At 41.6% G+C, this 25,449-nt stretch overlaps 1 protein-coding gene across 1 annotated transcript; it reads right to left on the bottom strand.

Annotated features, from left to right (window-relative positions):
* Positions 1-678: 678 nt before the first annotated feature.
* synpra (synaptoporin a) lies at positions 679-21,162 on the bottom strand. The gene is made up of 6 exons (XM_035151791.2): positions 20,984-21,162; positions 20,786-20,851; positions 3,698-3,822; positions 2,684-2,882; positions 2,397-2,588; positions 679-2,270 (listed from the first exon to the last, which is right to left on the bottom strand). The coding sequence occupies exons 1-6, from the start codon at positions 20,999-21,001 to the stop codon at positions 2,019-2,021; spliced, it is 852 nt and encodes a 283-aa protein (XP_035007682.1). The 5' UTR covers positions 21,002-21,162; the 3' UTR covers positions 679-2,018.
* Positions 21,163-25,449: the final 4,287 nt, after the last annotated feature.

The following is a 25,449-nucleotide window of genomic DNA, read 5'->3' as shown; positions in this document are numbered from 1 at the left end:
TTGAACACTGACAAGGTTGTGTACATAAAGCCCGTCTTTAAAATACTGTAATTTACTGTATCTGATGACCACCAGAGGGAGCCCTCTGTACTTCACATTGTGCCCGACAGAAAAAGCAGCATCACGCCGGGTTCACACAGGACGCGGAAGCGCAGCGCCACGGCGCGCCGCGCCAAGAAAAGCCATGCGCCTCCTGTTCGCCCCCCTGTTGTACAATTGTGCCGTTCACATAGGCTGCGATGCGCCGCGCAGCGCCAAGGGCGCCTCGCGCCCTGCACCGATGGTTTCGGCGTCGAGTCTATTTTTTCCGCTTGCCGCGAGCGTATCGCGCCAGGAAACACACTGAAAAATGATTTTAAACGATATAAATGACATATTTTATATGAAATAATTTATCAAATATGCATTCCCATACTTTGTATTCCCCTTCTGTTGTCCTGGAGTTTTAATTTTCCCAATTTTCACATAATTTTTCATAATTAAAAAAAAGTGCAGTGCGTTTTCCATCACGGAGAGGAGTCGCAGGATGACTGGCGTGGAGAAATGCGCGTCCTGTGTGAACCGCCATGCGGCTGAGCTTCCGCGTCCTGTGTGAACCCTGCATCAGTTTCAGCAGTAACCAACAGGTCAAAGGTCAGACGTCAAAACAAAAAGATCAGAGCAGATAGAGGAGACTAATTATGGACAAATATGTGCATCTTTATTGACATGAATTCCTGTAAATCGTGATCCACAGTAATTATATTTACCCGCAGACATTTATCATGGACGTCAGACTATTATACATACATAAATGTTCACTCTTCTTTATTACACCGATGCAAGCCACATGCTTAGGAGTTCAAAAAACAGGGTTGCACAAGTCATATAAATCTATACAAACAGCAACCGAGGATCACCCATTCTATTTTACAACAATCGCACAAAAGAAATAGCTGTTCAAAAGAATTGTGACTTTGAAGTAAAGAAAAGCTCAGTATTAGCTTCATACAGATGAGCCCACTACTCACTATTCTTTGATTATCACAGTGGTACTGATGTGCTTTTTTGCTGGGCTTTAAAAGTGTAAATGAACACCACTCAAGACATGCTTTAGAGAGGTACGACTTATGTCTATGATTTTACAGTAGGTTGATGATAGCATAGAAAACGGTCACAGTCAGATGTGTAGCAAGAGCGACCACTCGTAAACAGTTGTAAACACTTGTAGACGACACCATTCTTTTCAAATAAAATGACAATGTGATAGCAGATGCAATTAAAAATGAAACAGCAATGGCTGCATCCTGTATTGGTCGTTTCTTGCGCAAATAATGTGTTTTTGCCATTATTGCTTTAGAAACTCCATATTGATGTGTTGACATGTATTTATAACAAATGTAAAAGAACTCTCCCTAAAACAAGTTCTGAATATATATTTAAATTAGAGATACCCATCATTAAAATACAGCTCCTGTTAAAATAACATAATACCGATCAAAATAAACGCAGAGGAATGAGTCTGGGATTTATGGATTTGTAAACTCTCAGAGATAAAAATGTATGATTTCTTTTGAAAAGTGTCACGGACAGAGCATAGTAGCACATATACAACATCATGCACTTGAAAAGTTGAAAAGTATTACAAACACAGAGCAGTTTTTCCCTCCACCGCAGAGGGCAAACCAGTTTAAAAAAGTCTCTAAACAGTAAATGTCGATCACCAAGCACAGACAGAAAGTGACACTAATGTGTTTCAAACTACAAGAAATACAACATTCAGCAAACAACACTTCTGAAAGAGGAGCAAAACACGTTGTCTGATAATTTTGTAAAATACCTAACATTACTTATTCTATCTACAGGGGTTGTACTTTGACACCTTTGACACCTTTTTGATGACTGTCTTTTTTTTTTTTTTTTGCACAGACAGTTTGAGCGGAGAATGAAGGTTTACTCTACTCTTCTCCTCTCCTTTCACCCCTCGATTACCCTGGTTTATATTGCCGAAGTGCCACTTGTGAAACGAAAAGGCTCGGCTACATTTGATTGGAGTGCGAGGTGGGACCTCCCACCTGGCTGTACTCAGATGGCTGGCCGAGATCTCCCTGGATGTTATGGCTCCCCGTCTGGTCAAAGCTTCCCTGGTTGTAGGGCTCCTGGTTAAAGGTGCCGGCCTGTTTCTCGGACACCCCGCCTGCCAACCTGGAAGCCCCCTTGTGCCAACCAGTCTCCTTAAAGACAAACCAGATATTTCCAGCCCATAGAACAAAGTTGAGGAACCCAAATACCTGAAGAGAATCAGAACAAGGAAGAGCGATATGAAACACTGGCAGATGATAAATCTTAGTCAGTGATGCAGACTCTCATTCATTCCAAGCGTTTGGGACGCACATTCTGACATTCTGTAAACATACCACTGAGGTGTTGAGCCCAGACCAGCGCGATCCGTGCACTGAGCCACACCTGTTGGTCTGGTCTTTGCAGGCAGAGATGAGGAGCTGCACCTCATCTGGATCAGTGGCCAGTTTCACATCAGACAGAGCCTTTGCCCAAGCAGATGAACTGACCAGCCACATGAAGGAGAACACCACTGTCACCACAAAGTCCTGATGGCGAGGACGAGAGAGGAGAAAAACGGCAACAATTCCTTTAACAGTCATGTTGTAAAAAGATCCCTGGTCAGAAGTGATTGTATACTCACAATGAGCGGTGCTCGATTGTTCTCGTGGTATTTACTCTTGAAGAAGATGTATACGATGGTCGCCATCAGAGAATACAGGAAGGCAAAGACAGCAATGGTGACGAAGAACTCTGCGGAGGATGAATAGTCTCCAATGAGGAACACGAGTTCCCTCCTCATGCCCTCACACACGGGCGCTTCGAAGGACACCTGGTACAACCTGGCACACACAGAGAAACTTGCAGGGGTCAATTTCAGCTCATAATAAAAATGGTGTACCATTATATGTTTTACCCAAAGTGTTCTTTAAGTTTATTCTCATCAGAAATATCAACAGATTTCAACACTGGAAAGTAAAAATGTCTTATCTGACTCAACAAACACGGCGGGTCAAAAGTCTTATTTTTCAGGCACTTCTCTCCTGAAAACTCAGCTGAGATGTCTCACCAGTAGTTACCTTCTTTACAGATTGCAGACAAAAGGAATTGCTTCCATTGCAAGTCAGTTTACTAATCAAACTTCAGGGAACTGAATGGAATAGATGTTAAATTAAAGAGTCACTTTTACCCAAATCAGAAAAAAACCTTCTCAAGTGTTGCTTTTAAAGAAAGGATCCGACATACTCCTACATACATTATTTTTAAATTCATTAACTTCCTACATGTTGTCACAGACCTGAGGACCTTAGACTACCAATCTGGAAGTAACCACATTGCTTTCAATTATATTTGCTATGCTGGCACCATTAATATTTATTTAAGTGTAGAAGTTACAAAAAGTTGCTTTATTTGATGCTGAAGTCGCAAACAATAATTTGTCCAAATTGCACAGAAGTATTTATGTTCAAAAAAGCTCTACACACAGCCCTAATCAACAACAACAAATTTGTCGTGCAGGCAAAAAAGACATTGAACACTGACAGAAGACAATTGCTGCATTTACCAATGTGACTGACATCTTCATGTACTGTGTCAGTGCCAGACACAGGTTCATAGTCCTGCCACCACACTTTGAAGACAAATGAAGCCCACTCACCTGAAGGGATAAGCAAAGTCGATGCCGATGCTGAGGTTGCTGCTGGCCTTCTCCATGCAGTCCACACTAACCCGCAGCTGCCCAGAGTATCCCCCACATGTCGCAAAAGCAAAAATGGCAAAAAGCTGCACAAAATAATACAGGAGAAATCAGATACCTGCTACAGTACAAATGGAACTGAGAAGATAGAAGACTTAATGCAAAGCATAGCTATACTGCCACATTATCCACACAAAACATCATATTTTTATGTACACACATTTACACACAACCACTCACAACGAGGTGATACTGTCACAATGTCATCAGACCCACATCTTTCTCCCTCAGCCCCCTTGCATCAGTTTCAACACACTGTTACACACATGACCTCCTTCAGACCAGAGCATCAGCTCTACTGAAACTATTCATCAGAGCATGAGCACAGTGCTGGCTCTCAGCTTAGAGATTTGCTGAGCAGATATTGATCTGACTCATTAGGAGGACAACAGGCCAACAAACTACTCGGATTGAGATTTGTTTTAATGTGATTACCACCCAGTCCATGAGTATTTTACTAGAGACACATACAGTATATCCATAATGTAAAGGCCTTCTTAAACAAGAACAATGGCTGAACCAGAGGAACAAATACAGCAAGTACCATGAACAATTGTTTTTCTAAAGTATAATTTCTATTCAAGTAAATCAAGAAACCAAATGAGTTGGACATCTCAGCCAAAAAGAACAAAAGAAGGTAAAAATCTCCCTAATCTACCGAAAGACAAAAATCCTAACTATGAAATAAAGAAAACTGAAAACTGGATTACTGAAGACCTGCAGCCCAACAAAATCCAACACAAGAGCTCATGCTGGGAGACAAAATAACTAAATTAACGACAGGACTGGGAGCGAAATTCCCAGCGAGGCGTTGTCTTGCACTGTGAGGCAACTGTGGCCTTTCTCACTGCCCCTCAAACCCCCGCCTCTCTCATCAGGTTGATTGATGATGCAGCTCCAAGCCTAAAGAGACACAGAGTCTAATGAAAAACCTACTTGGCTCTTTTAGAAACAACATTTTTAGTAAAAGATATAATCGTGTTCTTGATACTGTTGTACCACACTTGACACTACACTGCTGTTTTTTTTAAACTTTACCTAGGGTTTACTGAGTTATTTAAGACCAACTGAAAAGTGTATCATTATCACAGATTATCACAATACTTATAGGTATTATAGTGAGAGGTAATTGTAATGTTTAGGCACCATAAGATGACATCTCCCTGACAAATGTAAATTAAATATTCACTTGACGTTTAGCTCTATCTTGCTCTTCACCACCTCCCTCAGTTGCTTAATGTCTCACCATGTTCACAAGCTAGATGCTGACTGTGTATTCCTGCCGCTGCTTTGGACAGGTCGGCCGAAAAGCCGCTGCCTCCTGCTGCTGCGAACATCACTGAGGACGGAGGGAGTGAACCAGAACTGTTTTTCATCCATCCACAACCACTTAACCTTTGTGGGTTGAGGGTTTGAGGGGTTGGGGTGGAGCCAAACCCAGCGGACATTTTGCGAGAGGCGGGCACAGGTTGGCCAGCATATCTCAGGGCCAACACACAGAGACAAGAAACCATTCACACGCATCTGCATGTCTGCAAACACAGGTAGAACATGCAAACTCCAAACACACAAATACACCAACTGAAACATGGAACCTTCTTGCTGCCCACAGTAAAGGTTCTGGCCCAAACTAAACTAAATGATGAGCTGTAAGAGGCTAAACACGTTGTATAGCTGAGCTAAAAATTTGGTCTATAATTAATGTATAAATATAGATTTAACATCTATATTCATTGCATGAAGGGTTTGACACCTCAAAATAGAGAGACACAGGCAGCATTCAAATTGTAACTAGAGTGGCAAACAGCGAGGATCAGCAGTCGCACCATTTAAGGACTTTGCTCTTGGCCATCTCAACAATTTCTCTGCTGTGAAGCCAATTTAACACCAACTGATAGTGTTTTGGCCACATCAGCACATGGACTACAAAAGCAGCAGGGAGCGTGTGGGCAGAGCTGAATGAGGACAGAAGGACTCTCTAAAGTTTCTGTTTGTGCTCCCTTCGCTGTCACATAGGACTTCAGCAACCAATGTATACTAAGTTATTATAATGACACAAACACACAATCAAAACGCAGTCCTTTACCTGATGTGGACTTCACAGTTTAGCTTTTATTATACACTGTAAATATTTGAAGTGTCGGTTAATGTCAAAAACAGAACATATTGAATAATTGAAGTAGCTCTACATTAGATCCACAAAAAACATGTGAACAAAGTGGAGCAAATAGAACCGTACACATAAAAGAGGGAGAGAGTGTAGAGTTTAATCCAGCTTTTATATGCTATAGGGATTTCAGAAGTATTTTGATTACAAAACACAAACTGGGAGAGACAGCCTGAGGAAACACTGTGTGTGTGTGTGTGTGTGTGTGTGTGTGTGTGTGTGTGTGTGTGTGTGTGTGTGTGTGTGTGTGTGTGTGTGTGTGTGTGTGTGTGTGTGTGTGTGTGACTAGTATAATGTTTACTTCTCCTAATCTCAGAAGACAAATAAGAAAGATGGACAGAAAAGAAAGAAAATAAGGAGCATAGACAAAAAATCCATATAACTACAGTATAACTGACAAATAACTCAAATATGTCGACAGTGACAGAAAAAAAAAAGAGTGGAGGCTGAGACAGGACTATGTGCAGCTTGGGCCACTTTTCACTTGTGTGCAAAAAAGATAAATATCCTGTTCACATATAAGCATTGAAGTAATAGCTCACTCAAAACGGGACAAGAATATACTTCATGTATTATGGTAAATATGAATTGAAATGATAGAGGCCTTCAAGAGACATCTATATATTCTGAGATTATTTGGAAAAGAAGGAAAAGATCATTTTAAGTACATATAAATATAACTATAAATAAAATGTTGAGTGGTTTAGTTTTCAACAATGAATCATATTTTATAAGATCACAACATGCTTTGTCAAATTAGTAACTATAACAGAATGCAGTGATTCAACATTTCTTTCTGAAATGTGGTGGAATATAAGTATGAAATGGAGAAGTAAAGTTAAATCAGATAAAGTAAATGTACTATTGATAAGCATTGTAATCATACTATTCTTTTAAAATATCTTTAAATGAATAAAGGTGCATATTCTAAAAAAGCATTAAAACGGCACCTTGTTGAAGAAGCTCAGATAAGTTTTATCTTACTTACTTTTCAGTAACTCTTACTCTTCACTAACTGAAGTGGTACAGTAGTTTCCTCACATACACTCGTGCTCAATGATCATGTCATGGATGTGAATGCTACAATTAATGCATATTATTGTGTCATTGATTTAAAGTATACTGGTGTGCTCTCACTCACCACACCTACAGTCCCTACCACTGCTGCCCAGTCCAATAACACTACGGCCTACATCATTATGGATGCTGTGCGATTTCAACTAGATTTTTAACTTGAGGCACCTGATGTATACTTACTGTATTTTCTTTGTCTTTCCCCATAGCTATGCAATCCATCCATATGTGGTTAGGGCTGAGGTTGGGTTAAGGTTGGATGTTAAATGTTGGAGGAAACACAAATAAATCAAGATACAGAAGCAGGGTTTGGTGTCTTGGTATTTTAACTTGACTGGAGCCACAGTCAGGACCATACTCTCTCTCTCTCTTTCTCTGCCCAGTTTTCCATATAAAGCCACTCTTGCCTCAAGAGTTCTCACAAGCATGATCACCATAATCAGACCTGACGCCTGGTTAGCATGAGCCTCCCCTCTCCCCTATTACAGGCAGCTGGATGTGCAGCTTGCCAGCAGCTGGAGGGGACATTTGTCTTCAGCCTCAAAGCCCCCCTCGGCCTCAGGAGGGCGCAATGAGATCGTTCAGCTGTACCCACACTCATCCTGGGAGATGTGTGTGAGCATGTTCTTGAAGTGCGAACAGATAAAAGTGTGAGCATGCCCGGCTCATGCAAGTGTCTACATTCACAGTCTGTGAAGTGTTTGATTCAAATTCATTGCAAATGTGAGGCAGCCAAATGTGTATGTATTTTGTGTGCCGAGTGTGTGAAGCAACACAGCATCGGACAGAATACACAGGACTCACAACTCACAGCATAGAGAATGTAACACTGATACACCACAGATCAATGTGTCAGTGTTATATAACACTGGTAAACATGAGATACAGCTGCTACTTGTGATGTAAACTGGATGCTGATATTTCCATCATGGTGACCATGTATTATACACTCAGCTAATGTATCATTATCATTATTATAAAAGTACAACATAATATTATTACTGGTGCATTCATCTTAAGAATATGACCAGTTGGCTTGATTTTTAATGCTGTTATAATTTGTAGCAAAGTCAAAGATTATTATTTCAACAGATAAATAAATCTGAGGCAACACATAGGTAGTTGGGCCAATGACTGATGAAAATATTATAATAATTAAATATTTTCAGTTTTACAAACATTCCTAGAAAAAGTTTTCGAAGTGGTTGCTAGTGCAAACCGAACATTTCCTACGGCTGCAGCTTCATACTAAAAGTCAACAGATTGACTTTTGTTATTAAGTATTCACAGGAAAGGGCAATGCTTTTGTTGGTGAGTTTAGCACAACTGCCGTTCATCAAAAATGTTTCTACAAAACAAGATGGCGCCATTTTTAGCCAGATAAAAAGTCCTCAGCGGGATGCTTGGACGAGACAAGGCATATTACATTGCTGTTGCATGTAGGGTGAATTTGGGTAATCTGGGACATTGGGTAATGTTTGACACCTAAATTTATTTCCTGTTCTACCACAATAGTCGACTTTTACTACAGGTTTAGCATTGACATCATGTAACTGAAATCTCATGATTTCCTGGGGGTAATGTCACAGACAGGAGCGGGGCAAGTGTCAATCAGAAGCTCCCCCTTGGACATAAATTATATGAATAATTTACATTTTCTTAGTCATTTTTTCATGCTTGTCAAAAATTTGTAATATTGAGTTTTGCATGCATAAAGCGAGGTGATTTTGGCTTTTTTAAAGCCTAATACAAGTGTCCCAGATTACAAAGTGACCTGTCCCAGGTTATCAAATATTAAATTAAATAAAACAAGGAATAAAGAACTCAGTGTAAAAAAATAATCAAACAAATATCACAAATCCAGAAATACAAACACAAGGAAAATAAGGTACAAATCCAGGAAAAGTGTATGCTACAGTAAAAGGTCCAAAACGGTCTTTCAACAGTTCACAAGAGTTCAGAGGGTAAAATCATAACAGTAAGGAGGAGTTTGCACTTTTCATTTGGTCTGTGTTTTAACAAAAAAATTGCTTTCTCCTGAACCCAATTATTTTAATTTGTATTGAAAAATCCTCTGGTACGACATATTTTCAGGAACTCATCATGGGGCACAATCTGAAAGACACGATCAGATAATTTATCCTATGATCTCCATGTGTGTCAGATTCAAGTGCAGTGGCTGCTAGTTTTTTTCTGATAATTGTAACCTTCAAAACAAGCTGACACTCTGTTCACAGTTTTAGACAATAGATTACTATAGCACAGTGAAGGGAGATGTTGAACCTGTGACTGCTCACAAGGGTGTTATTGCCAAATTCAAGATGATTCAGATTCAAGCATTTATTGTCATTGAAAAGCTGTACAATGAAATTTAAGTGCAACTCCTCTCAGTGGTACAAAGAGACAATAACAGTTAAAAGAAAACAAAGATCAAAGATCAAAGATCAAAGATCAAAGATCAAATATCAAATATCAAATATCAAAGATGGAGGATATACAAGATGATGCTTTGAGAGGCTGATCTGGGTTACAATGGGCGGAACTAGGTTTGGGTTAATGTATAGGTTCAGCTCAGTTCAAAGCCAAATGCTGTAAATAAACCAATAACTCCGATTCCCACATGCTTCCCACAGCCTCGGGCCTCAGGTGGAGGCTGAATAAAGCTTATCTGTGGCTGTCATTGCGCACAGCTGGAACATCTGCAGGGAAATCCTCACTGGAGTGTTTGTAAGTGATAGGTCACAAACAAACACACAGAGAGGTGCTACACACTCGCACGCTTAACAAATTCAAGTATGCAGCTGAATCACATGCATCTCAACAAACAAATGGTAGAAGAAAAGTGACCAGAATAAATGCTCCCTCCTAATTATCACAAACAGTCTCAGATAAACATCTCTCTCTCTCTCTCTCTCTCTCTCTCTCTCTCTCTCTCTCTCTCTCTCTCTCTCTCTCTCTCTCTCTCTCTCCTGCAGCTGCCTCCTCTCCCTGTGATTTTCGTTTCGGGTTTAGCCCCTCTCACTTCTAGCTAAGGCCTTTGAACAGGAGCGAGCGTGGCATTGTGGAAGGAGGGTGGGTGCTAAGCCCCACGCCCCTGTGTGTTTATCTGCCTCTCCCAGCTGGGCTCCTCGGGGAACAAGAGATACAGAGGGAGAGAGGGAGGGAAGGCAAAAAGAGAGAGGGGGGCAGATACAGGGAGAAATGCAGAAACCGTCTGCAGCGCAAAGAAAGCTCTGAAACATCTCCCTGTTTGCCCTCCTCTCCAACAAACACTGAGGAGCCTGGTGCTCATGTGAAGATCAAAGTTAGCATCCAAACGAAGGTGTATTTGCACTTCAGCCAAATATGTAACAGTACAACTTGTGCTATATGTGTAGTGGCTGTGGATAAGGTTGCAAAGATTCTGTCTAAGATGAAGTTGGAGGCTCGAATGGATGAAGTGGGTATGTCGATAATGAAACTAATCGTCAAGCTTCTGACTTGATCACCAGCAACCAGATGTACTGTCTGACTCCATTTTGAAAACTAAAACAATCTCCATATCAGCCTTTTAACTCAGCATCAGTAATAATCCTCGTCCAGGATAACAAATCTGAAACTGTACATCACGTGACCCTTCATGTACACTGGGCATGTGCGTGCCGGTGTAAACAGGAAGCAGATTGTAAATGGTAAATAGTCTGTATCTAAATAGAGCTTTTTTGAGTCTTGATGACCACTCAAAGCTCTCGCTATTCACCAATTCACACACAATTATCCAGTGCATCTATGTGCAGCACTTTCTCTATGAGAAGGGATAATTTGGGGTTCAGTATCTGGCCTAAGGACACTTTGGCATGTGGTTTCTTGATTACAGAAAATACTACAAAGTAAGAGTAGGGATTTCCTTTCTTGGACCGACGATGAGGTGGCCCTGTTACTAATGGTGCGTGGTTACAACGTTTTGCATTCACAGCTGGTAGTCGAGTCATGACTGATGGGGAGATCAGGATGCAAATGTGGGAGACTGCATCATCGTTTCCAACCTTCTCTGTTTATGCCTGTCCTCTGGAGTTTTCAAACAAAAACGGGCCAACAGCATTTCCAAACTTCTCTGTTTTAGGGACTCAAAAACTCTGCAGAAGTGTGGATGGCAGGCGTAAACAGAGCAGGAGTCATACAATTTAAAACTAAAATGTAGAAGAGAGTTTGTAGTCAGTTTGTACTGTCTACCAAGAGTAAAGCCTCCACTGTGAAAAACTGGAAACGAATGGGGTGTAGAAAAAAGAATGAACTACAATGTCACTCAGGAGAGCACATACTGTACATCCACCAAGGACTAACAGTCTCTTTAGATTCAATCAATCTCCTAATGTTAAAGACAGTGACAAATCATTCCTGGATCTGCGGAATGAGCAATATAAGTCAGTAAAATATTCAAACTAACAAGAGAAAACCGAGGAGCTGTTCGAACAAGAGGACGTGATAAGAGAAGAGGAAAGCGAACGAGGTAGAGCAGCGAGTGAGGAGGCGAGGATCACGCCAACTGGCAGGTGAGCTAAAAGGTGCATTCACTGATGAGCTGCACTTGACATTTCTGTAAAACCTCCTCGCAGATGCACACACACACATACACACCGTCCACCTGCTCTATTCAAGTCAATAGGAGTCGCTGCAGTGTCAAGTGGCTGCCTCAGGGGGAGAAAAAGGCCTCAGATGATCAGCCCCTCTCTGACTGAGAGAGAGGGAACAATCTCGGACACTCTTTACGAAGACAGAAAATAAGAGACGGATGAAACATGAGAAAGATTGAGAAGGGAGGCATATCTCTTTCAAAGGGCTTATCCTGCGAACTGTAGAATCAAACTACCAAGTTTTTTCGTTGCAGTAACAACAATGTCAAAATTTTGAATTAATATTCTGATATTTTCCAACAAGGCTCAGAATTCAGAGCGAGTCGTCCACTAAGCGGAGGGTCGACGGTTCAATCCCAGTCTCTCCCATTCCCTGTGCCAAATTACCCTAGGGCAAGATACTGAGCCCCAACTTACCTGACGGCTGTGCTGACAGAGTGTTACATAAATACAGGCCATTTACCATTTAAATACCTTTTAATTACTTCTGCCAAGTTGATCATGTCTTCGTCCCTGTCCATTTGTTTGTGTGTAAAATACTGAGTGCTATAGTTCTTTTCAAGAATGATCTTCCTTACTTTGCACTTGCTGCTTTTGTTGAAGAGACAAATATATATTAGATATTAGTTAGCAGAACTACACAAGCCTTGAGTTTCCAAATATATTTAAGGCTGCGATAATTGACCATGTGCTCCATGTGGTAACATTAGCAACCAGCCCAATAACAATCATTAAAAGTCTTACAGGACACTTCTATTATATCTGCTTATTTGTGAAATATATACAGTCACAATGACATTTTAAGTAATAAATGTTTTAGTTTTTGTTGGCCGCAGAGGAATAGGCAGCTGGCTTTGTTAGCTGACAAGTTTCCCCAGAAGTAGATTCCAACACAGTTATTAACAGCAGTTGGTCCAGGAGGCCAGAGTCTGATGCAGAATCAGATAACTCAGAAAATGTATGTTTTGTTTAGGTGTTTAACCGGGTTATGCATTTTCTCAATCTCTGACATAGTTTGTGAGCTCAAATTGATCATGACCTATAGGCAGAGTGGCCACAATGATGAGACTCATTAAAAACAATATGGATCTAAAAAAAAGGGACTGAACAGTGGAACCTGACTGGGCTGATAAACACTACATCTCCAATCTGTTTGCATTTGTCATGTGTATTCATGCCTGTGTAGTTATACAGTATTGCCATGTTTTTGTGCGTGTGTATGGCTGCATGTGTGTGTTTGAGTGTTCAAGGACCGAGATGTGAGTTCGAGCTCTGTGTGTGTGTGTGTGTGTGTGTGTGTGTGTGTGTGTGTGTGTGTGTGTGTGTGTGTGTGTGTGTGTGTGTGTGTGTACGTGAACATGGAGTACAAATACCTCGCTCTCTCCACTCAGGCAGAAGCATTAGACACACACACACACACTACATTCAGAGTCTCACCTGCTCTTACTGCTATGGTCTGCTAGTGAGCAAACATGAGCAAGTATATGCCAGTTAGATACAAAACCAAACAACAAGCGGGCATCAGAAATAAAAACAGAGTCAAACGCACATTTCAATTGATCTTTCACATAAAGGAGACTTCGGGGGAAACAACACTGTAAAACTATTTTTTTGTGATTGTTTTGTTTTGCTTTAAAAAAAATTTGAACTGATCACAATGAGAAATGTACACGAGACATTTTAGACTTTAAAATTACCAGAAGATTGAATCTGAACTGTATAACTTCTATGTTACAGCATAAATGCATTAGAGGACACCCTGTCAATCAAAACCCCGAAAACAAAAGGTTTCTCCTCTACATTAAACAGGTGTGGTTCAGGGGCAGATCACACTGGCCCTGCTGAAATCTGTTTGGCCCTGAAGTGCCCCTGTCCTGTCAGCTGTCTTCCCTTTCTTTTTTTTTGAATAAAGTAGTCATTTACAAACAATATTTTATAAAGAATTCGTATTCTCTAACCTTATTAGAAGTGCACAATGCAAATTGTGGCCCCTTATGGCCGCTGATTTAGAAAATCCTAGATCAGCCACTGATCTGGTGATACAGTACTTCAGTGATATTGATCTTGGCTGAAAATCCCACATCTTCACACAAAGAGGTGACATCCTCGAGCCTTCATGTGAAAACTAAAATCAGCAGCTCATTTAGCAGTGGCTAATCCCTCACTGCACAAGGAGTGCTTTTTGCCCGGTGCAGCCCACATTCATATTTCCCCCTCTCTCTGCTTCTCTCGCTCTGTAAGCTTGACCGACCACAAGCAAGTAGAAACAAATCTCCATGTATTTTTGTGACAGTGCCCCTTCTTAGTGCTCCTCTTCCCCCCATGGGGTTTCCATGTCTGCAAAACCAGGTGACACAGCTGGTACCCGGTCAGGGATAGACACCTCACTTAAAAATTGGGCACACCCAATGGAAACTTAACACAATCCCAACATGTGTGCGTGTGTGTTTCTATAAGGTGATTTACTTATGCTATGATTATAATTCTGTGCAAGAATCTTCATTTTGAGACTTTTATGTCAGATCCTAACTCGCTTCCTAAAGGGAATATCAAGTATGTTTAGTACAGTTCAACCAATACTGCTGACTTTGTCCAAGGCTTCTCCTTTATGGTTTCATCTTGTTCTAACAGATGGAAATCACATCCATGTACGGTGTTTTTGTGACAGTTCCAGTTCTACATGCTCTTGTCCATGTACATACTGCCTCTCAACACCTGTTCTCTCCTATGTATTGTGCTTGAAGCCATGCGTGTGCGTGTGCGTATGCGTGTGCGTATGCGTGTGTGTGTGTGTGTGTGTGTGTGTGTGTGTGTGTGTGTGTGTGTGTGTGTGTGTACGCGTGTTGTCTTATTTGATCAGACATGTCCACCCACAGGAATAGACAGGCTAACCTTTCCCCGTCTGAGTCACAGATGGCGGACCATCATCTCAGGGTTCAGAGGGAGATAGAGGTCCAGCTCTGAACTGATGGGTCAGGAAAGGCCACGTCACATCGAAAGTGTTGGTTGCATATCATACCAGATGTGCAACCAACCCCATCATACCATTACAGGAAAAGATGAGGTTACAGAAACCTCAACAAAGAACCATTATAGCACTTAATGGGCACATTATTCAAATAACAACTAAAATAACAACTCAGAATTCTGTAGTCAAGGTAAATGGACTGTATTTAGGTAGCACTTAGTCTTGTTTGTCTATTTCAGACTCTTCATTCACTCCTGAAAGATATCCATAGAGTCACATTCAGTAGTTCACATGAAATGTGCGACAAATAATAACAAAAAAGGGTGCAAGAGAAAGAAGATCCAACCCAGTGGACTGAACAGCTGGCCAATCATGGGTCAAATTGGCTGTAAAATTCACAATGTGTGTGGGAAAGTTAGAAATATGGTCACATACTAATCCAATGTTGGAAAGAAAAGCCATGGCATGTTTTGAGAATTGCAAGACTTATTACCATAGACACAAAACTCCAAAAGCACAAATCACAGTGCATACACGAGAGTACGCAGTTAGCTCCCATGCACAACAGAGCTGAAGTGACAGATAAGACTGTAGACTCCTGCTCGCTGAGAACTGCATGCCCATCATGGGAACGCACACATCTACAGCTGAAGCTATGACGAGGTCTGTCTGCCTCTGAGGACATTAAATGGAAGACAGAGGTGGTGGGCGTTCTCCAATTGGATAGATTGCAAGCGAGTGAGAGCGACGCAAAGAGCACTGCACACAGTTCTGCAGTGAATCAATGGTGCAAAAATCCCTTGACCTTAGGTGAGAGGCTGGGAACATTCAGAGAAAAAACATTCACACTCAAATTTACAGTCAATTTAGAGTGTCCGTTTAACCTCACCCTAATCTGCAAGTCTTTTGACCATGGGAGGAAGCTGAGTACCCAGAGGAAACCCACACAGACACGGAAAACATGCAAACTCCACACAAAAAGACCCTGGCAAAACGGGGAACATATTAGAATATGGTAGAATATGTTTCTCACAGTTTTAAATAATCAATGAGAAACATTTGCTATAATGTGGAAATATAGATATATTTCCAAATGCATTTTTGGCTAGGGCCATTCGGGGTTGAATGAGTTCCATGAACCACAGCAAACTGCACCTTTGCCCATAAAAGCTTAAATTTCCCCACTCTGTAGTGTCGAACAAATGCTCTATACTGATTTAGTTTTATATAAAAGTCAGCGGTGCTCACGGCTACCTGCCTGACACAGGTGGACAGAGATGTTTGTTTGAATGAATAGTCGAAGCTTCGAAGCCATCTTTTGAATCATTTAAGAGGTGTAGTTTTTTTCCCTCAAGCATCAGCCCTCTTGTCAAAAAGAGATGAGTTATTTCAGATCATTGACCTGACAAGTGCCTTGCGATTGCTGTCAGCAGCTGTCGCCAATCTCTCTGCATCTCCCTCCTTTTATCTATTTTGCTTTGCTGTGTGACTGTGACTGTGTGTGTGTGTGTGTGTGTGTGTGTGTGTGTGTGTGTGTGTGTGTGTGTGTGTGTGTGTGTGTGTGTGTGCCTAGCCCCCTGCACTACCATGATTGTGAATATTGTGCAGCCCTTTGTGAAAACCCCTTGTTGCACATTACCAAGGTGATAGGTCAATAAAAAAAAACACAAAATGTGGCAAAGACATGAAAAGAAAGAGAGAGAGATTGTTTTTTTCTAAGAAGAGATAAGAAGAGATACATCTAATTTAACAAATAGCAGTGGATCAAAAATCTATTTCATCTGTGGTGTGTTTCACTCATGTGAGGGTTTGCATAAATACAAACGTAATTCTAGTCTTGCTCGGTTTATAATGTGGTACTGTGATAGTATAGAGGTATTCTTTTTGTGTAACGTTTGAAAATTAGGGTTCCATGCCCAATGTGCATTTGCTTTGTAAAACAAAAGATGTCTGTGCTAATGAGAAAAATATTATATATTTCATGATGAATATAGTAATAAGTCTCACATATTTGCTTTATACAATGGCGTTATAACACAGCACAACAAACAACAACTAAAACATTGTGAATTGTGTGTTGTGATCAGCTGATGATTTATCTTAAGAAGAGTTGCTATTCTGTGGAACTAAAACCAGTCTTAATGATTTAACAGTGGTACAGTCAGTTGCAGGGAGAGAGAACCTCAACCAACAAAGATTCAGTGCAGCTGATACTGACTTTCATAATCTAAGGTTGAATTAATCTAGTGACAGTGGCAATGGTCATTTAATCCAGAGAAAGCAACAGTCAGCGTTGGCTGTCAAGTTGTGTTAATCCAATCGCACCTGTATGATTTAAACATGGCCTTTGCAAACCAACTCAGGTCCAAACTGTGTTGGAAACCCTTGTGACAAATGACCTTCTATTGTGGTACAGGTTCATCTGGCACACACACAAACAAACTCTCTGCCCACCCCGAGCAAACTAAAGCAGTGTACAGTAGGTACTGAGGATGACATCATAAGACAGTGGGTCAGTCGTGAATTTTGGATGAGAGTCAGACTCATGTCAGACTCATTGGTTGTGACTCATCAGTCTGAGTTCAGTACAGGAAGCCACAGAGTCGATACAGTGCTTGCTAATTTGCACTGTGTGAGATGATACAACGGCCACGACAATGCTTCAGTGCATAACAAATGCATGTATACTATTTGCATCATGTGCTCAATCAACTGAACAATTTTTGCTCTCTCTCTCTCTCCTTCCATCCCTCTCTCAAACACACACACACACACACACACACACACACACACACACACACACACACACACACACACACACACACACACACACACACACACACACACACACACACACACACACACACACACACACACACACACACAGAGTTTGGGCGCATCTCAAAGGACAGCTTCTGCATGAGTTGGTCCATGGTGGAGAGGAGGAGACCTTACAGCTGTTTGGAGCAGAATATGCCAGCCACTGACAGTGTGCCAAAAGGGGCAAGAACTGCACACACACACACACATACACAGAGAGAGAGAGAGAGAGAGAGAGAGAGAGAGAGAATCTCCTGCAGACATGGTTGATTATGAAATTGCCATGTCCATGTTCAGGCTCAGTCCTGACTGACGCTCTAAGAAACCCACTCGTCTACTGCAACATCCTGACCAACGTTAAAACAACCTTTTTCTTCCATGTTTGTCCACATGACCAGTCAGCCACACAGACGAGGGTTCATTGTTATTAGCAAGGTAAATGTCAATCGTCGCCGGAACAAAAGCCTTTAGTGCTTGGAGCCGTGTAAACAAACCAAACGGACAGACATGTGCTTTTTTTTTTTGCTGGTGATGTAATGTGGAAAGAGATTCACTGCAGGCCTTTAGGTAATGAAGCATGATTGTTATAAACCCACAATACAGTGTTTTCATGGTTTCACAGACTCTTCAGTCTAAGGTCAGCTGCATGTATCTCAGGCTGTTTGAATGATTATCTTAAAAATAAACAGGGATCAAATGGTTCATATATGGATATATTGCAGGGCAATGTGATATTATGTGAGACTATCAAACACATCATTATATACGCTGCTTTCAGACAGAAACACTGAAGTCTGGACTTTTTCCTGAAATCTTCCGGAAGGGGTGTATGTTAGCACGCAAATGTCCGAGGCAGTTGCTCTGGACTCTTGCTGCCAGCCCCTTAGCAAAATGTCCAGAGAATGTTTCAATGAGCCAGTGTGAGAATTCAGTAGGAAAATGTCCGGAAAAGTACACTGAGTAGATGGGCGTGTTGATGACAGACGCAAAACTGAAAAAAAGAAATCTCAGTGCCTATAATCTCCAAACAGTTAGGATTGAGTGCGGACAGTTTTTTTGGACTACTTCCTGGAAACCCCGCCTGTGTGTGCTGCTCTGTTCGTCAACTCACTCGTCAATCAAACACACACCTACATACTGAAGAGTTCTCCTGATGTCTAGTCTGTTTCTTGGAAATCCCTTGTTATTTTGCCTTCCTTGCCCATAACCACTGTTCCTCCTCTGCTCAGCATCACCTGCCTGCTGTCTATGTTTTCCTGCCACGCTCAGCGAGTACTTCGGCCTATTGACCTATTCTGAATAAGATATGATTATGATGCTTTTAATGAGCTGCTAATAGAATATTCCATTCATATTCCCATACTCCCAGCATAGTCGGATTGTGTCTCACATTAATATTAGATCCTACAACTTGTTTACACTCAAACCCAGTGCCGCAATGTCAATGTCGAAAAAATGCTGTGAAAACTACAATATGAGGTTATAATCTGATTAAGACGTATACATATCTACATAATGCAAGTGTTGGAATAGTCCACGTGTCTTAATTAGGTAGTTGCTTATTGTGAGTATGATCTTATTCAGGTTATGGTAATGACAAAATGTTGTTCACATGGCAGTGTCTTATTTTCTCACTTCATATAAGAATAATGGTGTCCATGTTAACGCCCATCCAATGTCAGACTGATTACCTTTAAAGTTAAATATAAATACCTGTCATTCACTTCAGCTTGTGTGAATGGTTGCAATGCTAAAATGTTAAAATTAGGTTCTCACATATATTTTTATTTTCATTGCGGGATCATCCAAGCAGGAATACTGCAACTCTGTTTCTAGAAATGGCCCTGCACCTGAGCTCTGTCAGTTGATTGGTGGATCAGTGTGTCACCGGATGTCACAGGACAGTGTGCAGTCATGCTCATACAATCACACATGCTGCCCTCTGCCACACACACACCCACAAACGCACACAACATGAAGACACACAGAGGGAGCTATGACCGAACGTTATCTCCATCATACAGATGGTGCTCTGGATCGTCCGCTTTCTTCTTTGGCTCTGGCCCACAAATATCAGCAAATCTGGTCATACACACAAAACAGATGCACTCGGGAACTCACCTCACTTACAGACATCTGCCCCATCTCAGCTAAAATGTCACGTGTCTGATGCCAGTGGGTTTGAGTGAGAAGGTTTACTCCCCTTTGCATGCAAAAATAAATAAATCTGCTTTTTTTTTTTTTTCTGGGGCAGAGAGTCTCTGCACATTTGATGGCATTTATAAAAGTGAAGGAGACAAGCGCACACACACACACACACACACACACACACACACACACACACACACACACACACACACACACACACGCTTACAGCACACACACACACACACACACACACACACACACACACACACACACAGACTTGTTTGTACTTCTATCTTAATGAGGACACTCATTGACTTAATACAGTCCCTTACCCTAACCTTAACCATCCAAACCAAATGCCTATCCCTAACCTAAACTAACCCTAAAACCAATTCTTAGCCCTCAAACAGCCCATTGAAAAAGTGAGGATGTGCTCACTTTCCAAAAATGTCTTCACTGTGTGGGTCTATCCTTAAAATGGTCCTCACAAAGATATAAATACAGGGACAGAGAGGGAGAGATGGAGAGAGAGAGAGAGAGAGAGAGAGAGAGAGAGAGAGAGAGAGAGAGAGAGAACCGAATACCCACTATGGCGAATTTCTCTAAACTCACATCAAAGAAAATCACTTATCTCTTTTTTTCCTCAGGCGTCTCTGCACTGTACAATAAACACGAGAGTCCACACACGTCACCCACACAGACAGAGGTAGGAAAGCTTTGAGTCAGTCTGAGCGAGGACACCCTGTTCTCACAGTTCATCCCCCTTATATATCATTTCACTCGGGGGGAAAGTAGGACAATATTCTTGGTGGACTGGCACAAAAAACGCAGGGGGTTTGGCGCAATAACGCATCCAAAATACCCACAATTGAAAGGCTTCATAGCGGGTTTCCAGTGCCATCTAGTTCCCAGGGAGCTGTGGATCCTTACATAAACCTGAGCCATTTCCTCATGGTGAAGCTGATTGCGGGAATAAGGAGCCCTCACCGTGTGGAAGGCGCACTGACAGCGACATTTACGCGCAAAAGCCAGCAGATGAGATGAACTTTAAATTTCGCCACAGAGGTTCAGGAATTTATCAAGACAAGCACGTAGCCATTCATCACATCATATACGTTATATTATATAATATGATTTCTTCATATATTTACATTGCACAGTGAAGTTATTCCATGCAGAAAAAGGAAAGTTCAACTCACCCATTCCAAAATCCTAATAAATCCCAGAGGTAATTTCAGCACCTGAAACGTCCCCACAGATACAAGCTGCAGGAGACACAGAGGGAGGAAAGCAGCGCTCTCATTTTTATTATCAATTAATGACACGTTGGCCAATTTAGGGCATAATTACGCACATCTCTGCGTCAAAACCACCTTTCATTAGGTTAAATTACGCACCTGATTGGCGGTGTCCATTTCAGCAGGTGGTGACTTCTGTTCCTCACTTGGTTGACTGGATGTAAACAATCTCAAACCAGAAGCCAAGACCAGATTGATGAGGAGACCGCGGCGCGTAACAGACAGGAGGCTCTCGGCTCTCGGCTCTGATTCCGACTCTGAGCGGAGAAAGCCGAGCGCTCTTCGTTTTTCTTCTTCTGGGGGACAGACTTTGCTGTGGACACAGGCTTGGATTGTCTGACGTCTTCATGTTTTTTTCCCAGTTGAGGGAACAAATTTGTCATTTTATTTTTGTATCTGTTTGAGTTTTCAACTTCCAATACATCAGCATGATATTAAGCTAAACTTACTGTGCCTATACCCTATGCTGCTGTTTGTCTAACGGCTTTAAGTGTGTTGTTTTAAATCAATAAATCATATGTCAGATCAATTAAGTATTTTTGATAATGAAAATAGTATCCAAATGAACTTCACCTAATCAGATAATATTTACTCTCTTCTTTAATAGAAGAAAAGTCATGTTTATAACTAGAAAACAAACTGAAGTTGTAATTCTTGCTTTAATGTTATACTCTGACAAGAGTGAGAGGACTCCTTGCTCTCTGCTCATGACACAGAAATAAGAAAAAAGAGTCATGTCTCAGCGATAAAAAAGGCTTCTCATTGCATTGCACTGACATTTGAAAAAATGTTTCACAATTCTATGGAAGGAATGAGCTAAGATTGTGAACAGAATGTGAAGATTTACAAAGATTATATCACAGATATTTAGCACAGTGTTGCAGAAATCTACCAAAATTACCATGATAACAAGCTAGCCCCTGTAATACCACTGTGAACCTCAAGAGCTGATAGCTTATCAAACAGATGTATGTTCATGTGTAAAATATTCTGGCAAATTTTGTTTTAATTTGTTATTTAAAGCTATAAAACGTGCAAGATGGCGGTAGCCATATCCGTGATATTTCAGCTTTGGTTTTGTAGAATGGGAGGAAGTGGAGACTTGTCATCCATCTATATATAGTCTATGGTTTGGAAACATGTCAACAACATCAATTTCAGGGTGTCCTGAAGAGCTACATGTTACTGAGTATTTACTCAGAACTAGTAGTTCTACTGAATAAGTCACAGCCTCTACCTGCTGGAAACGTGACTCAGTGTGCAGACTAATGCAATCTTTGACAACCAGGAACAAGCCAGGGAGCTACACACACACACACACACACAGGTAACTTTGTAGGTCACCCTTTGATTGTCTAGTTGCTGTTTTTGTCCAGATTCAATAGAAGCTCAGTCAGTTAGTCATCTAATGAGTTTGTCCAGGCAGAGAGAGAAAGAGAAAGAGAAAGAAAAAGAGAAAGAGAGAGAGAGAGAGAGAGAGAGAGAGAGAGAGAGAGAGAGAGAGAGAGAGACTGGATCTCACTGCAGGCAAGATGATAGAGAGCGAGGGGGGCTTCCTTGAGTCTGCTACACTGATGACAATTCCTGTAGAGCCAAGTGCAAACTGCTCTGACAGCGTGACTAATTTTACAGCATCGCCCCTATCGCTTCCTCGTTTATACTCTTTCATTTCCCCCTCTCCCTCTAATACACACACAAGTAAACACACTCCCTGCCTGAAGGGTTCTGTCCATGCGATTAAGGAATCATTGATTTTGATTGGCTAATATTTTCACCATAGGATATCAGGATCAGAGCAGGAAGAACGAGTCTCATGTGCATTTCATCCTTTTACTTCGGATCTTATTCCGATAATGAGCCGAAACACTTTCACTGGATTTCATGGCGGCCTGTCGTTTGACTGTGTGAGATCATGGAAATTTTATGCAGATAATAGACTGTAGAGAAATAAATCTGTGCTATACGGTATGGTGACCTTTTTGGTCAAATTTAAATTGACCTTCAACTTTTTCAATATGAAGAAATGTTAATTCTGCTACCCTAGTATGCCAAACTGATATAACATGATCTTATGAGCATTTAGGAGACTATTGGACTTTTACCAAACAGCAGCTACTATGGGGACATGTGCCAATTACAGGAAAATGAAATGTCAATTGTCACCTCATTTACCACAATTCTTTTGATTCCGTTGCTTTAATCATTGTGGGGTGACCTTTGTGGGGGTAAAATGATTGGTAGCCCAATTTGAGAATCTAGCCTGCGATGCCAGGGGTCAGCATGTCCAGGCTCAACAAGTCCACGTGGTGGTGACTCCATGTTCTTCTCTCAGATCATGGGTCACGGCCTGGCCGCCAGACTCTCGCCAGTGAGCTCCCCTCCAGGTCTGGGTCCAGGAGGGGGCCCCGCTTTCTCCATTCCGGGGGAGGTTTCACCTGTTTCATCAGCATTTCTTTCCATTGGAAGCGTTGCTCCTTCGTGTTGAAAGGCGGCAGTTGAGGTCTTCTGTTGGAGGTCTACCACCACGGCCAACAGGGACAAGACCCTGTGGTAGAACCAGATCTCGCTTGAGTGACAACATATACCATCTGGCTTAAGAAAGCCACAGGATCCCCAAGGAAACGCTGGGAAGCAAGGCTAGGGAGAGGGACACCTGGGATTTCCTTTTTGGGCAGCTACCTCTGCGCCCCGCACCCGAGCCCTGATAAGTGGAAGGACAACGGGCTAACGAACGGACAATGTGAGAGAGTCTCAAAGTCAGCAAACTGACTGAGTAACATCAGTAAATGCTATGCAGCAATACATTACTACTCCCCTTCTATGCATATCTCATAGCTTTGACTCACTCTCCTGTCTGTGAATATTTGACTATTTGAAGCACAAGTCACTGTGAACACGCCAATAGTGAAGAGCTGCTGCCACATCTTAATTCATCCTGGTAAATACAAATCTACAAATAGACACAAAGCACCTGAGGGGCTCTTAGATGATGTACCCAATCATCTCTCAACCTTTCTAACTAAAATATTTAAAATAGAGTTTCAAAATATGCACAACCGGTATTTAGCTGCAAAACCAACTTCCTGTCCATTCCCTGTCACAACATTCAACTGTTACTGTATGTGTATGTGCTGAAGCAACCTCATTTCCTTGCTTGAGGGGGGAAACTGGGAATAACCTGTCACTTACACAGACAGGTGTCAAAATGCATTTCAAGAAACTGAATGGGTACTGCAGACTCAGGCAGGGACACACCTGGGTACAATAGCTAAAGGCCAGTGTGTGTGTGTGTTTGTGTGGAAAAGACAGCGCACAAGAAGAAATACAGCAGTGGATAATAAGCATGGAGGAAGATGCAGAGTATGGTTGAGGATGCATATTCTTTCTGCAGGACATGCATGCATTTCGGCCCCGAAGCCTCATCACACACATCCCAGGGCAGCAGAGCAACAGTATTGGAGCAATCACCATTCTTCTTCTTCTGGTTAAGCCTCTTTCATATTGTGACACACAGAGGAATTATAGAACAAAGACTAGGTCAGCCACTTATCCATCTCATCCAACAATGCAACACGCCGGGACCCCACAGCAATTACTGCTGAGCTGGAGCTGCTGCCAGAGCATGTCCACATCCTCTGGTGCTGATGCAGTTTCAAATGCAACATTGGTTACAAATGCCTGGTTGCAGAAACGGTAACATATTCCAAAACATCCATGACAAACAGAAATGTAGACTTTTGAATTGTTATAAGCGCATGAAGAGACAAAATAATCCTTAAAATGTTGAGATAAACAACAACTGTCATTTAGTTGAACGACAACAAAAAATATGTTTGAGGCTCAGGCAAACCTGAATATGCTCTGCTCATTATCCTCAGTTAAATGTCACAGTGGGCCGAATTTGGATGGATTCATATATTTCACACTCGTTCGTTAATTAAACCTATCCTCATACGCCTGTGACGACACAAAGCAATGAAACGTGATTAGATACAGGAACAAAAGACAAGCTTTGGAAATGTTTCTGGGTAAAATGGCATTAGCACTGGTCTCATTCTGCACCGGTTAGACAGCGTACATAATCAGGATTAACTTTAGCATGATAGAGAGTGAGAGGGGGGAGGAGAGAGCATCATGGGAAGAGAGAATTCATCCTCGAAGTCACTTTTAGACAGAGACAGATAGCAACACTGGTGTGGTTGTTGTCATGTGATGAAGACACAGGAAGCACTTTTGTTTCCATAACAAGTGAAGCTGCTTTAGTTCTATCAGTGGCAGCAGGGTTTGCTAATACTCAGACGTCTGTCAGTAGATGATCTGATGGGATGAGGGATGAGAAAAGACCAAACTGCATCCCCAGTGTACACCTGCCACCTACCCCCTCTCCTTCCCCATGGCTGTACATAAGAACTCCGGACCTCTGTTTATTTTCTGAGGTGTAGGTAATGAAAGTTGCTAAAAAATAACTCTGCTTTCGTGCTACAAAGATATTGAACAACTCCAAGATAACCAACATTCTCATCTGATCACAGGTGTTATACCTTCGCCAAGGAGTTTACATTTTA

This window comes from Hippoglossus stenolepis, chromosome 3 (genome assembly GCF_022539355.2).
Source record: "Hippoglossus stenolepis isolate QCI-W04-F060 chromosome 3, HSTE1.2, whole genome shotgun sequence".
Lineage (NCBI taxonomy): Eukaryota > Metazoa > Chordata > Actinopteri > Pleuronectiformes > Pleuronectidae > Hippoglossus > Hippoglossus stenolepis.
This window is presented reverse-complemented; position numbering and strand designations above follow the sequence as displayed.